General features: G+C 36.5%; 1 protein-coding gene across 3 annotated transcripts; it reads right to left on the bottom strand.

Annotated features, from left to right (window-relative positions):
• Positions 1 to 5,255: 5,255 nt before the first annotated feature.
• On the bottom strand, positions 5,256 to 12,800 carry LOC106872809 (uncharacterized). 3 transcript variants are annotated; one of them, XM_014919927.3, is made up of 2 exons: positions 10,621 to 12,800; positions 5,256 to 8,916 (listed from the first exon to the last, which is right to left on the bottom strand). In XM_014919927.3, the coding sequence occupies exon 2, from the start codon at positions 8,635 to 8,637 to the stop codon at positions 7,267 to 7,269; it is 1,371 nt and encodes a 456-aa protein (XP_014775413.1). In that variant the 5' UTR covers positions 8,638 to 8,916; positions 10,621 to 12,800; the 3' UTR covers positions 5,256 to 7,266. The 3 variants fall into 3 exon arrangements, with proteins under 3 accessions (XP_014775413.1, XP_052825350.1, XP_052825349.1); XM_052969390.2 differs by having other exon boundaries at positions 10,617 to 12,674; XM_052969389.2 differs by lacking the exon at positions 10,621 to 12,800 and adding an exon at positions 9,902 to 10,566.
• Positions 12,801 to 12,806: the final 6 nt, after the last annotated feature.

The raw sequence follows: 12,806 nt of genomic DNA, 5'->3' as shown, positions 1-12,806 counted from the left end.
TATGTTGTCCCTGTTCATTTGCCAGTCCTTTTCAGAGTGTAGTTGATGCATTTTATTGTAACACTGGCCTTAAGATTCTTTTGTATTCTGCAATATTAAAAAATCTTCATTATTTTATGCCTTCATTTATTCAAGGCCACATGAGCAACAGAGTGAATGGATGAGAAAGCAGAACAGAATAACCAAGATGAAAGTGTGAAAATAGAATAAGATTGAGAAAACTGATTGAGGCCAAAGGAAGGAATAAAGGAAGAGAGAGAGAGAGAGATAATAACAGAGATGGACAAAAAGAGAGGGATTGATGGCTAACAGTACAGATGAGTCATGACAAGTGTGTTGAATGTGACCCAATGCAGTCCCTTATCACACAGACATCAATATGAGAAAGAGAAGTACAGATTGAATGCAAATGTCAGTTACACATGAGGATGTCATCTACATATCTGGTGAAGAAGGTGCATGAGTGGTAGTTACTGAGTACTTTGCACTCCAGCCAGTCTAAGTAAATAATACCTAGTGGGCCTGAAAGGCTAGCTCCCATTGGAAGATCTGAACACTATGAATTTTTGAGAAAGTCAAAGTGTGTGTTGGTGGCAATGACCAATAAGTCTGTGTGGATATCAAAGGTGGTAAGTTTGAAGCAGTATAGGTCCAATGATGCAATGTATTCCATTAGCAAGTCAACAGCAGGGAGAGCAGAAACTGAAGTGGGATTATGTCCAGGCTGAAAATGTATCTATTACATCTGAGAGTATCAAATTCAAGTTGGTGTAGTTGTTGGATGACATCGAGCTAATTATATGTCTCAGGATTCTAGAGATGAGGCACAAGATTTTGTAAAATGGCCCTCTTATGTTGGATACTATGGTTTGATTTGGAGATTAAGTCTCTGAGTGTCTTGAGCAGGTGGTACAAGGTAGGCAACCTGTTGTTACACTTAGTGAAGTTATTTTTAACACTTCCTGGAAGTTTACACTGATTGCAGATGTTGACCAAGGTGTTATTGATGATGTCTTCCAGTAGGATTCAGTTACTCCATTGACTTTGGTGTAAGTCCAACTGTTACTGAGGTGTTGGTACACTAGGCTACTGTAAGTGTCTGGCTTAATAACACAAGATTCTTTGTCAGAGGAGAGGTATATCTGAGGTTCCTTACAGTGATAAGTTGTGATGTATAAAATTTATGGCGTAGAGGAATTGGCATATCTGTCCATGATGGTGAAAATGGACTGCTTAAGCCTAGAGAGTTTACTGTCCAGGTAAAGGTAAGTGGAGTGTAATGTCAGGGTGGTAGACAAAGAAATTGTGACAAGTAGACTGGTTGGTCTCTCAGGTGGTGGAGTTGGAGAGACATCATGATTAAATATCCATTAGAGATTGTATGCTGGATTCCCTGTTACCAGTATCTGACAAATATACTCATACATATATATTTGTGTATGTATATATAAATGCACATAAATCCAACATGTACAAGGGAAAACATTGTATGGTGTGAAGGTTCAGAAATGCTAAAGGGAGTATAACAAATTAAAAAATGGTGATTTTGATTTTTTGGGGTTGGGTATCAATCAAGAACGTCAACTGTTCTCAATAATAATGCAGCAAAACAGCAATTAAAGAGGATCTGCGTCAAGTGATAGGAACTTATTCCAGATTGGGAACGTGTATAAAAACGGGGGCTGGGTACCTCATGAGCTGTTCCCCAAGAATAAAGCAGAGCTTTGGCAATTTGCAAATCAAAATGAAAAAAAAGATGCCTTTTTAAATCAAAATGTAACAGGTGATGAGAAATGGATCTATGCCATCAATAAATGTAAGAAGCAGTGACTATCACCAATTGAAAATACAGTTCCAACACCTGAACCAGATCTACACTGAAATTAAGATTTTGCCTTGTATTTGGTGGAATACAGTTGGTATTGTTCACTTTGAATTATTGAAACAAAGGAAAAGTATCCTCACAGAACTTTGTCAACGACATGAATGTGTCGATCAAGTTTTACTCAAAAAACAGCCACCTCCAGTCAAACTTGCAACATGATAACGCAATGCTACATTCAGCAAAGACAATCCAAGAAGAGATAAATTCATTAGGTTGGGAAGCTCTAACTCACAGATTTTACACTTGTTCAGTCTTTATAAGTGGGAAAACATTCAGAAGCATGAATGATATCAAAACAGCACTCCAAACACTTTCTTCTTTTGAGGAACTTGATTTTTTGCTCTTTGTTTTTCATATATTATATATTATAGTTTCTTACATCTGTAAAAATGGCTTATTAATGAGCACTGCTGTTTATAATCTCCACGATGAGATTGGTACATTCTTCTTCTTCTCGGATTTATTTTAATTGATCAATTGAAACATATGTCGGTGATACAGTGATATAAATGATTTAAATAACATCTTGTGCGTTTCTCTCTATTTTCCATTACTCTTATATATATACATACTGCTTTTAGGCTTTCACTTTATACTTGCCAGCTCAATTTGATTCATTCTCAGTCGAAAGATGCCTGTTGTTATATTCTTGTTGTTTGTATTTGTAATTGTATACCATGTTCTCCGTTTTTTGTCTTTGTTGCTGTTCACATTCACTAGCTTTCTTACTTAAAATCTAATGCTCTTAGCTTATACTTTTTTGGGGGCAACCAGATCGAACCGTCTCAAGTATAGCTGCCCGAAATGGTAAGGACATCTGGTATCTTGACTGAAGAAAGAAGGCCACAAATGACCCGTCCTTTTTTTCTCCCTGTCCTTCTAATTCTTGTTTCTCCTGTCCACCTTTGTATCATCTATCTGTCCGTATGTTTTATTGTCCTCTATTGCATTTTTGTCCCATTTCTTATATATACATATAAAAATTAATTTTAATCCTTCAGCTATTTAATGCTTTTTTTTTTGAGGCCTGCAATCACCTATATTATTGATTCTGTTATTATCATTTTTAAATTGTTACACTAGATAATAACAGAGTCAATGATATCTTTGCAAATTATTTTCTTGTGAATTGTTTGCTCTATATTGAAATTATTTTCACACTGGTGGCTGCCATGATTTCAATGCAAAATGAATCAGTTGCAGCACAGACTTCAACACAACAGGTTGGGGCTCTCTATTATGGTAACGCATGCTGAGGAAGGTTAGGCTTTTATGCCAGTCCAGAAACTGGTCCACATGAGTCCAAATACTTGAATGTATGCTGAGAGATTGTCTTGGCCTGTTTGCCTTTGGACAGTTGATTTCTGTAGTTATTATCAGTGTATTTTGGCAATTTAAATAAGAGTTTTGACTGTTATTTCCAGCAGGTAGACATACTTAGCATGTCCTTTGATTAATTGATTAATTTTAATCCTTCAGCTATTTAATGCTTTGGGGGGGGGGGGGCTGCAATCGCCTATATTATTGATTCTGTTATTATCATTTTAAAATTGTTACACTAGATAATAATAGTGTCAATTATATTTTTTCATGAATTGTTTTTCACGTTAATTGTTTGCTCCATATTGAAATATATACATGCTCGATCTGTAGAAAAGGCGTAGGTAGAAACTCCATAAGATGTACCCAGTGTAAGCTATGGACACATAAGAGGTGCAGCAATATCAAAGGAAGGCTAACTAGCAAGTTAGTTTTTGTATATGGCAGATGCTCAGGAGCAATAACATTGAAAATGTGCAGAAAACAACCTTTGCCACACTCCAGGGAGAAAAACTAGAATTAGTTGATAGCTTCTGTTACCTAGATGACCAAGTCAGTAGTGGGGGAGGGTGCACTGAAAGTGTAGCTGCTAGAATAAGAATAGCCTGGGCAAAGTTCAGAGAGCTCTTACCTCTGCTGGTGACAAAGGGCTCTCGCTCAGAGTAAAAGGCAGAATGTATGATGCATGTGTATGAACAGCCATGCTACATGACAGTGAAACATGGGCTGTGACTGCTGAGGACATGCGTAAACTCACAAGAAACAAAGCCAGTATGCTCCGATGGATGTGTAATGTCAGTGTGCATACTCGGCAGAGTGTAAGTACCTTGAGAGAAAAGTTAGACCTAAGATGCATCAGTTGTGGTGTGCAAGAGAGACGATTGCATTGGTATGGACATGTGGCAAGAATGGATGAGGATAACTGTGAAAGTGCCACACCCTAGCAGTTGGGGAAACCTGTGGAAGAGATAGACCCAGGAAGACTTGAGTGAAGAGGTGGTGAAGCACGACCTTCGAACTTTAGGCCTCACTGAGGCAATAACAAGTGACCGTGACCTTTGGAAATATGCAGTATGTGAGAAGACTCGGCAAGGCAAGTGAGAGCATAATCTGTGACCTCTGCCAGAAGTGTAGCCAGCTCACTTATTCGTATCTTTACTTCATTGGACACTAAACTCTGCTTGCGAAGACCTGTTGAGGCAAGTGAATTTGAAATCTGAAATCAAAATCATAATTGAACCATATTCGATGACTGGCACCTGCGCCAGTGGAGCACTAACAGCACTGTCTGAGCATGTTCATTGCCAGAGCAGCTGTCTGGCTTCCATGCTAGTGGCCCGCAAATAGCACAATTTGAGCGTAATCGTTACTAGCATCGCCTTCTAGCACTTGTGCTGGTGGCACGTTAGAAAATCATTCAAGCAAGGTCGTTGCCAGTGCCGCTGGACTGGCTACCATGCAGGTGGCACATACAAAACACCTTTTTGAGCGTGGTCGTTGCCAGTACTGTGTGACTGGCCCTTGTGCTAGTGGCACGTAAAAGCACCCACTACACTCTCGGAGTGGTTGGCGTTAGGAAGGGCATCCAGCTGTAGAAACTCTGCCAGATCAGATTGGAGCCTGGTGCAGCCTTCTGGCTTGCCAGTCCTCAGTCAAATTGTCCAACCCATGCTAGCATGGAAAACGGACGTTAAACGATGATGATATATAGTATCTATTATACTATATATATTTAGTATATATAATATAAACCATATTCTATATATATATACAGTATATAAAATATATACTAGATGTAATATATATGATATATATAATCCATATATATATATGTATATATGATATATCATGTGTGTGTGTATATATATATATATATATATATATATAGAATTCAGTTAGAGGTTATGAAGGGATGGTGTCATACAAGGAAATACTGGTTCAATACCTGATATTTGGGGGGGGGGGGGGGGAAATAAATTTCCTTAAAATAATAATTTTGTATATAAACTGTAATTTATATTCATGCAAAGGAAAATGAAGATAATGGAGATTTGGAAGTTAATAAGTGTTTATTATCAGCAATAAATTATCATTATCCCTTACAGGTGTTTCAATTATAAACACAAAAAGCACCATCCGAATGTTGCTGATGCCAGTTAAATGATGATGATGATGATTAAATTCATATTTCTGAGCATAATTTCTTTAGAGGGTAAAAAAATATACCCTTACATGTTATATATGTTTGTTTGTAGATTGATCACAGCAGACTAAGTCTGTATGTATATATGTGTGTATATATGTATGTATATATATATATATGTGGCTGTGTAGTAAGTAGCTTGTCTACCAACCACATGGTTCAGTCCCACTGTGTGGTACCTTGGGCAAGTGTACTCTATAGCCTCGGGCTGACCAAAGCCTTATGAGTGGAAACAAGTAAAAGAATAAAAAACTGTGCCATTTCAATCTCAAGCAATACCAGGTATATCTGCTAGTAATATTATAAAAAAGAGAAGTGGATTTCCTCACAAAACCATTGTGTACCAGCTGCAACCCAACGAATCAACTTTTTTATTGAGGTGGTGAGTGTTATGTATTGAACGTCTAATCAATATATAACAAATGTATAGCATTTGCTTAGATAATTAAAAACAGCCAGTCACATAACATGCACAAGTTTAATGTGAATTTGTCCATTTTTTTCTATATATTGCAATTAAAAAAAACGAAGATACAGTTGATTAAATTAAATAGAGACACACAAGATTATAGTTGATGTTGTTACCCCTTCTCATATGTTCTGTTGTTGGTTATGCCTCTGCAACAACGAAATAGAAATTTGCAGTTTATGGCTATTTGATCCTTGTTCCTATACCTGTGCTAAGCAAATTACAAAACTTGACAACTGCATTCTCACAAGTGATGGTAGCACGAACCACCCAATTTCACACTGTAAAGTAGTTGGTGTTGTTGTTGTTGGCACTCTGTCGCTTACGATGTTGAAGGTTCCAGTTGATCCGATCAATGGAACAGCCTGCTCATGAAATTGACGTGCAAGTGGCTGAGCACTCCACAGACACGTGTACCCTTAACATAGTTCTTGGGGATATTCAGTGTGACACAGTGTGACAAGGCTGACTCTTTGAATTACAGGCACAACAGAAACAGGAAGTAAGAGTGAAAGAAAATTGTGGTGAAAGAGTACAGCAGGGTTCGCCACCATCCCCTGCCGGAGCCTCGTGGAGCTTTAGGTGTTTTCGCTCAATAAACACACACAACGCCCGGTCTGGGAATCGAAACCGCAATCCTCCAACCGTGAGTACGCTGCCCTAACCAGTGGGCCATTGCGCCTTCACAGTTGGTGTTAGGAAGGACATAAAAACCATGCCAAAATAGACAGTAGAGTATGATGCAGTCCTTGAACACATCATAAGCTGCCAAATCATCCAATCCATGTCAGTAAGGAACATGGATGTTAAATAATAATTTGCAAATTATGACACATAGCATTTACATTAAATTGAATGAAGTTACACTGTCACTTGCAAATGAACATTCAGTTTAATCATCAAATCATGAAGAAATCAGGTTATAAATAAAAAAAATAAAAAAAATTGTATAAATCTTCCTGATAAACAAATCATTCCCTTCATGTGAGACCATTAAATTTCGCACCAAAATATATATATATATATAAGCTACAAAAATGGATGTATACAAGATCCAGAATATATTAAGCATCATATATATAACTTCTTACAATGCAATAAAATATTATCCTTTATGGTTTATGTTTCTATTTGTAAGATAAATTGTACAATATTATCACAGGTTTTTGAGAATTCTCAATTATCTATTATACAAAGTCAGTAATGTAGATATTGTGGTTATAAATAGTGCTGGGATGTTGTTATCACAGTTAGGTCTTTCCAGTATTTTGTGTAAAAGTTTTATAGATGTCCTTTTATAAACTTTGACATTCATCCCGTTACTCTTGGAAATGAATACACAGACATATAGTTAAGCAGCATTTTAGAAGAAATGATTGACTACAGACATCAGTCATATGTTTTTTCAGTTGTATGAGTATACTTGTGTCTAGTTAAGTTACCAGTCTGAGAAAATGACCGACCACAGATATCACACTGAAATGGTTTTTCTCCTGTATGGATACGCTTGTGAGCAGTTAAGTGACTTGTTAGAGAGAATGATCTACCACAAATATCACAGTGATATGGCTTCTCTCCTGTGTGATTGTGACTGTGTTTAGTCAGCTTACTGCTTACAGTGAATAATTTACCACAGATATCACTATAATATGGTCTTTCTTCACTGTGAATGCGTTTGTGTTTGGTTAATTCAGCAGTGTGAGAGAACGGTATACCACAGATGTTACAATGATAAAGAGTTTCTCCTGTGTGAATGCGTTTGTGTTTAGTTACATCACTATTTTGAGAGAATGATTTACCACAGATATTACACTGGTATGGCTTCTCTCCTGTATGAATACGTTTGTGAATAGTTAAATGACTTGTCTGAGAGAATGACTTATCACAAATATCACATTGATATGGTTTCTCTCCAGTGTGAGTATGTTTGTGAGTATTTAAATGACTTGTCTGAGAAAAAGATATACCACAGATATCACAGTGATATGGTTTCTCTCCGGTATGAATATGTCTGTGAGTAGTTAAGTTACTCCTTGCAGAAAATGATTTACCACAAATATCACAGTCATACGGTTTCTCTCCTGTATGAATACGTATATGTCTAGTTAAGTGACTTGTTTCAGAGAATGATTTACCACATATATCACAGCAATATGGCTGCTCTCTTGTATGAATATGTCGGTTGTGTACAGTTAAAGTACTTCCACGAGAGAAAGATATATCACAGATATCACAGTGATATGGTTTTTCTCCAGTATGAATATGTTTGTGTGTATTTAAGTTACTTCTTGCAGTAAATGATTTGCCACAGATATCACAGTGATATGGCTTTTCCCCTGTATGGATGCGCTTGTGTTTAGTTAAATCTCCTTTTCCAGAGAATGACTTACCACAGATATCACAGGGGTATGGCTTCTCTCCTGTATGAATGAGTGTGTGAGTACTTAAGTGACCTCTTTGAAAGAAAGATTTACCACAGATATCACAATGATATGGTTTCTCTCCTGTATGAATGCGTTTGTGCTTAGTTAAATTACTGCCTTCAGAGAATGATTTACCACAGATATCACAATTATATGGCTTTTCGCCTGTATGAATACGCTTGTGAGTAGTTAGATTACCCTTCTTAGAGAATGACTTTTTACAGATATCGCAATGGTATGATGATTTCCTTATCTTTTTCAGCATCAAATCAGGAAAATCAATACTGTTAGACAGTGAATTAAATTTAGATTTGTTTTCATATAATTCATTTTCCATAATTTTTCTCCTCACACAACACTATATTTTTCTCGTTCTTGTTGATATCTGAAGATTCACGAAACTCCTTTGTAAATTTGACCAAGTTTAATTAGAATGCAAATTCATCATGGAAAATGGACTTTAAATGATGATGATCTTGTGCATGTTCGAGACTGTAAATCAAGTCTCAATACAAATAGGTTTATATGTTGAATATGACAGGTTTGTTTAGTCTTTAAAAGATGATATTGATTCTGCATTTGATGTAAATATGTTAAACCAGTATCATTTTATATTCTGAAATAAAAGAGAAACAGTATGATATAGAGGATACTTACAAAGAGATTTAACAGTAGAAAAATAGGCTTAAACTGTAGATATAAACAACTGAATAACCATTTGTTATCAAAATCTATTTTGACTGAAGATTCAACTCTGAATGGGATGGAAATTTTAAAATGTATTGAAAATTTACTTTTACAAAATATAACGAAATAAAAATTGGGTTAAGTTATAATATCATATAGTGTTATAATGTATTAAACCGTTTGTAGCAACAACGAAATATGTAGGGTCTCAATCTTTTTTTCTCCTATTATTCACAATAATGCTACTGAATTCAGTGGTTTGTGAGTAAAACTATTTATATTTACTAGACATTTTAAAGTTAAAAGTAATTTTTAAGAAAAGGAATACCAGAATATTACATGTCTCCGACAGATGAGCAAGGAACTAGGTAGGATTTCCACACATCACCACTTCCTGCATTTCATCATACAATTTGAATTACAATTCTGAGGGAATTGTTTTAAAAAAAAAATTCAGTTTCTTTTTTTTAATATTTTGCTTCCTCTCCTCACCCCCAATTTCTAGCCCTTTTCCTTCCCTTTAAAATAGTGATAGTTATTTCAAAACTGTCGATAAGACAATACTATACCTCATATATATAAAGTCCCTCGCACAAGTTTATAAAGGAATAGACACAAACGATTTTAGGCGAATTTGTGTAAAGAGTTATTTAGAAATACTGTATCTGATGTATTCAAAAACATTTACACTACATCAGTATTTAAGAATTCTACATATTTAATTTTAAAAAAATTTGTTTTTGTAATTGAATGGAGTTGAAAATATGAGTAATTAACGAAACAATAACTTTTTATATTTCAATCATGAGATAAAGAAAAATTGGGTCAGCAAAAAGTCAGTAGTGCCCACGAATGCATACAATACTAACGACTATAGTGCTTCCAAAATTTAATACTGATTTTTTTATACTTACGGAAATGATTTTATAAAAGACATTGTTATTAATGTGTTTGTATTGTGATGAGTAATAAAAACAGTTGGGACTCGAGACAGAAATGGATAACACACCCACTACGCATGCGTATGTCAATTATGTAAGGAAGCATAACTCTCATTATGTCTACTCGAAGTGGTGGTCCGTGGACCAGTGCCGGTACGCGGCGAGTTTCCAGAAAAGAAAAAAAACAATAGCACAATTCGCCTTATGCACTGTAGTAAACAACTAACCAGCTGGCCAGTAGAGTGTGGTACTCACTGACCGTGGTAGAGATTGTGTAATTAAATGTAGTATATTTGTGATGTGACAATATATTTTCTATTGATCAGAGCTTATTGGTGTAGTATTAAGATTATATTAGTGTTTGCGCTTGTAGAAAGGCAGTTGTTTCTAGCGATGTGATGAGATCAAAAGGGTGGGGGAATTGAGGTAGTGGAGCTCTGGTGAGTGGTGATATCTGGCAACCTTGTAACTAGGCTGATCACCCGCAGTTACCATCAAGAAGTTGAACAGAGAGCATCATATGGATATCTACGCTTTTGTCATTTGGGGCCCTGTCATAACCACCTGATCGATTAATGTTTACAACTTGACCCGAAAACGAAAATCAGAAAAAATAGTACATTAACCATAAAGGGTATTTTAAGAAAAATTATGAGAACAAAAAATCTTAATTAACTAAATTCCTTACCTACCTGTTCCGTTTTCTCAAGTGGCTGGAAAAAAAAATCAATCAGGAAAAGTGTATTGGGTATGTGTGTGTACTGTGATTGTGTCCCTTTAATAATACCCAAATGACTTCTTTATTATTACTACATTAAAAAAAAATTTTAACTTTAATTTTTAAATACAATTTAAGAATAACGCGTTCACCAGATTCCAAAGATTATACCAGAATAATAATTTTCTTTTTAACGCACATTGAAATGAAGAAAAAAATTCAATTATAATTGTTATGCATGGATAATATTTCCTTCCATTACAAAAAAAAATTAAGAAAAAACTAATTATCTTAACTAGAATAATAGAAACACTCGAATATTTGCGACAATATTGATTATTTTTATATCTAATTTACAGATGGCGAAGCGAGGCCCTATAGACAAATCTATCAAGCCGAGATATCCGGTTGCTGAACGCGATTTTGAATCAGATGACAGCGATGTAAATGAAACCGAAGTATTGCCGGCAAAAAGAATTCGTACTAGCTCCACTCGGAAATATGACTCCTCATACATTCAATTCGCTTTCGTAGCCATGAATGATTGGGGCGTGCAAAAACCGCAGTGTGTTATTTGTAGAGATGTGTTGGCCAACGACTCAATAGCTAGTGGGGTGGGACTGTAGGGGCGGTCCACCCCGGGCGATAATTTCAAAGGGGTGGTACTTTTAGGTCGGCTGTAGGCAATATGTAGTTTTTTGTGGGGTCCAGGGGCGGCAAAAGGAAGAGCCGCTCTGGGTATACTCTAGCTAAGTGACTCCAGTCTAATTTAGCATGGTTTCTATGGCTAGATGCCTTTCTAAAACTAACCACTTTACAGAATGTTCTGCGTGCTTTTACATGGCACCATACAAGCGCTTATGCATGGCACTGGCACAGGACTCTTGCAAGCCAGTGTTCTTCACCAGGGGTACAGCCTGAATATTTCTGTTGTGGAGTACGGGTCTTTGAGTACAGCAAGGTGCCAAGTATCTCGGTCACTTTTTATCTCATCTGAAAGGTTCAACGTCCTGAGGTCGTCCTTCAGTACTTTGTCCCATATCTTTCTGGACCCCCCCCCCCCCCTTTTTTACATGTTCCATCGACTTTGAGAGATCAGCACTTCTTTATGGAACTGTCGGCATCCATCTGCATCACATGACCAAACTAGCGCTGTCTTCTCTCTTGTTCTAACTCCTCTTATACCTTACTTCTGTCTGAAAAATTACAAAATAGACCCAGTTACTATTATTCAAATCCCACTCCATTACCTCGACCGGTCTCCCTTCCTGAGAAGAAGACCGTGTCTCCACTCTGTATTGTGAATCTTCCCTGACCGTTCAGCCAGTGTTCCAACAGCCCGAGGACACTCACTCTGCATCCCTTCATCTCAGATGTTATCACATTTAGCTTCCCCGTGATGAGTCTCTTCTGACATTCCATGTGGCAATGATCTACTCCTTATGTAGGTGAATACCCCTCTTTTTCACACTAGGACTGTCGGGAGGAAGGTGTCCAGTACTTGGGTTTAACCCACCTCCGTCATCACCTGATTGACTAGATGTACTTGGAGAAGCATAAACCTCTTCCGCAGTGGCATTTGACACATCTTCAGGCACGCGGGTCTTACCTTCCAATGTGATATCTGGCAATGTAAGGCTTGAAATCATGATAACAATCTCGACTATATAGTGCGGTAGGTCGTCAGCATCTTTCCGCACCAGGGTTGAGATCCCTGAACTTTCATGACAGTGGAACAAAATTAAAGGAATTTAGTGAAAGTGAATTTAGTAAAAGTGAAAGTCAAACAGGAAAGATCCGGATATTGAAGCGTATGACTCTTTTTTTACAAATGTAATTCTGAAGAGGCAAATTTACATTATTTTGTCTTCCTCATTTTTCCCGAGATAAACTTGTCTTTTATGTACTTAAAGAAAACAGAGATAATTTTCTGAAACAGTGAGTTCTGAATATGTTATAGCTTTTTTTAATGCATTTAGAGAAGGTCATTTGCTTAGCTGATTAATAGGTGTTGTAAGGTAGTGAACATATATAAAAAAAAATTTTCCTCGAAGTCAAAAATGCAGTAAATGTTACGTACAGTGCATCCCCGTTTTTAAATAAAAAACACTGAAGAATTTGAAGTTTTCACGTAGAAACAAAGTGCTTCGCTCTCTATTG

Source organism: Octopus bimaculoides, chromosome 7 (genome assembly GCF_046866305.1).
Source record: "Octopus bimaculoides isolate indiv1 chromosome 7, ASM4686630v1, whole genome shotgun sequence".
Taxonomy (NCBI): Eukaryota; Metazoa; Mollusca; class Cephalopoda; order Octopoda; family Octopodidae; genus Octopus; species Octopus bimaculoides.
Note: the sequence above shows the minus strand (reverse complement) of the source record. Positions and strands in the feature narration are given on the sequence as shown.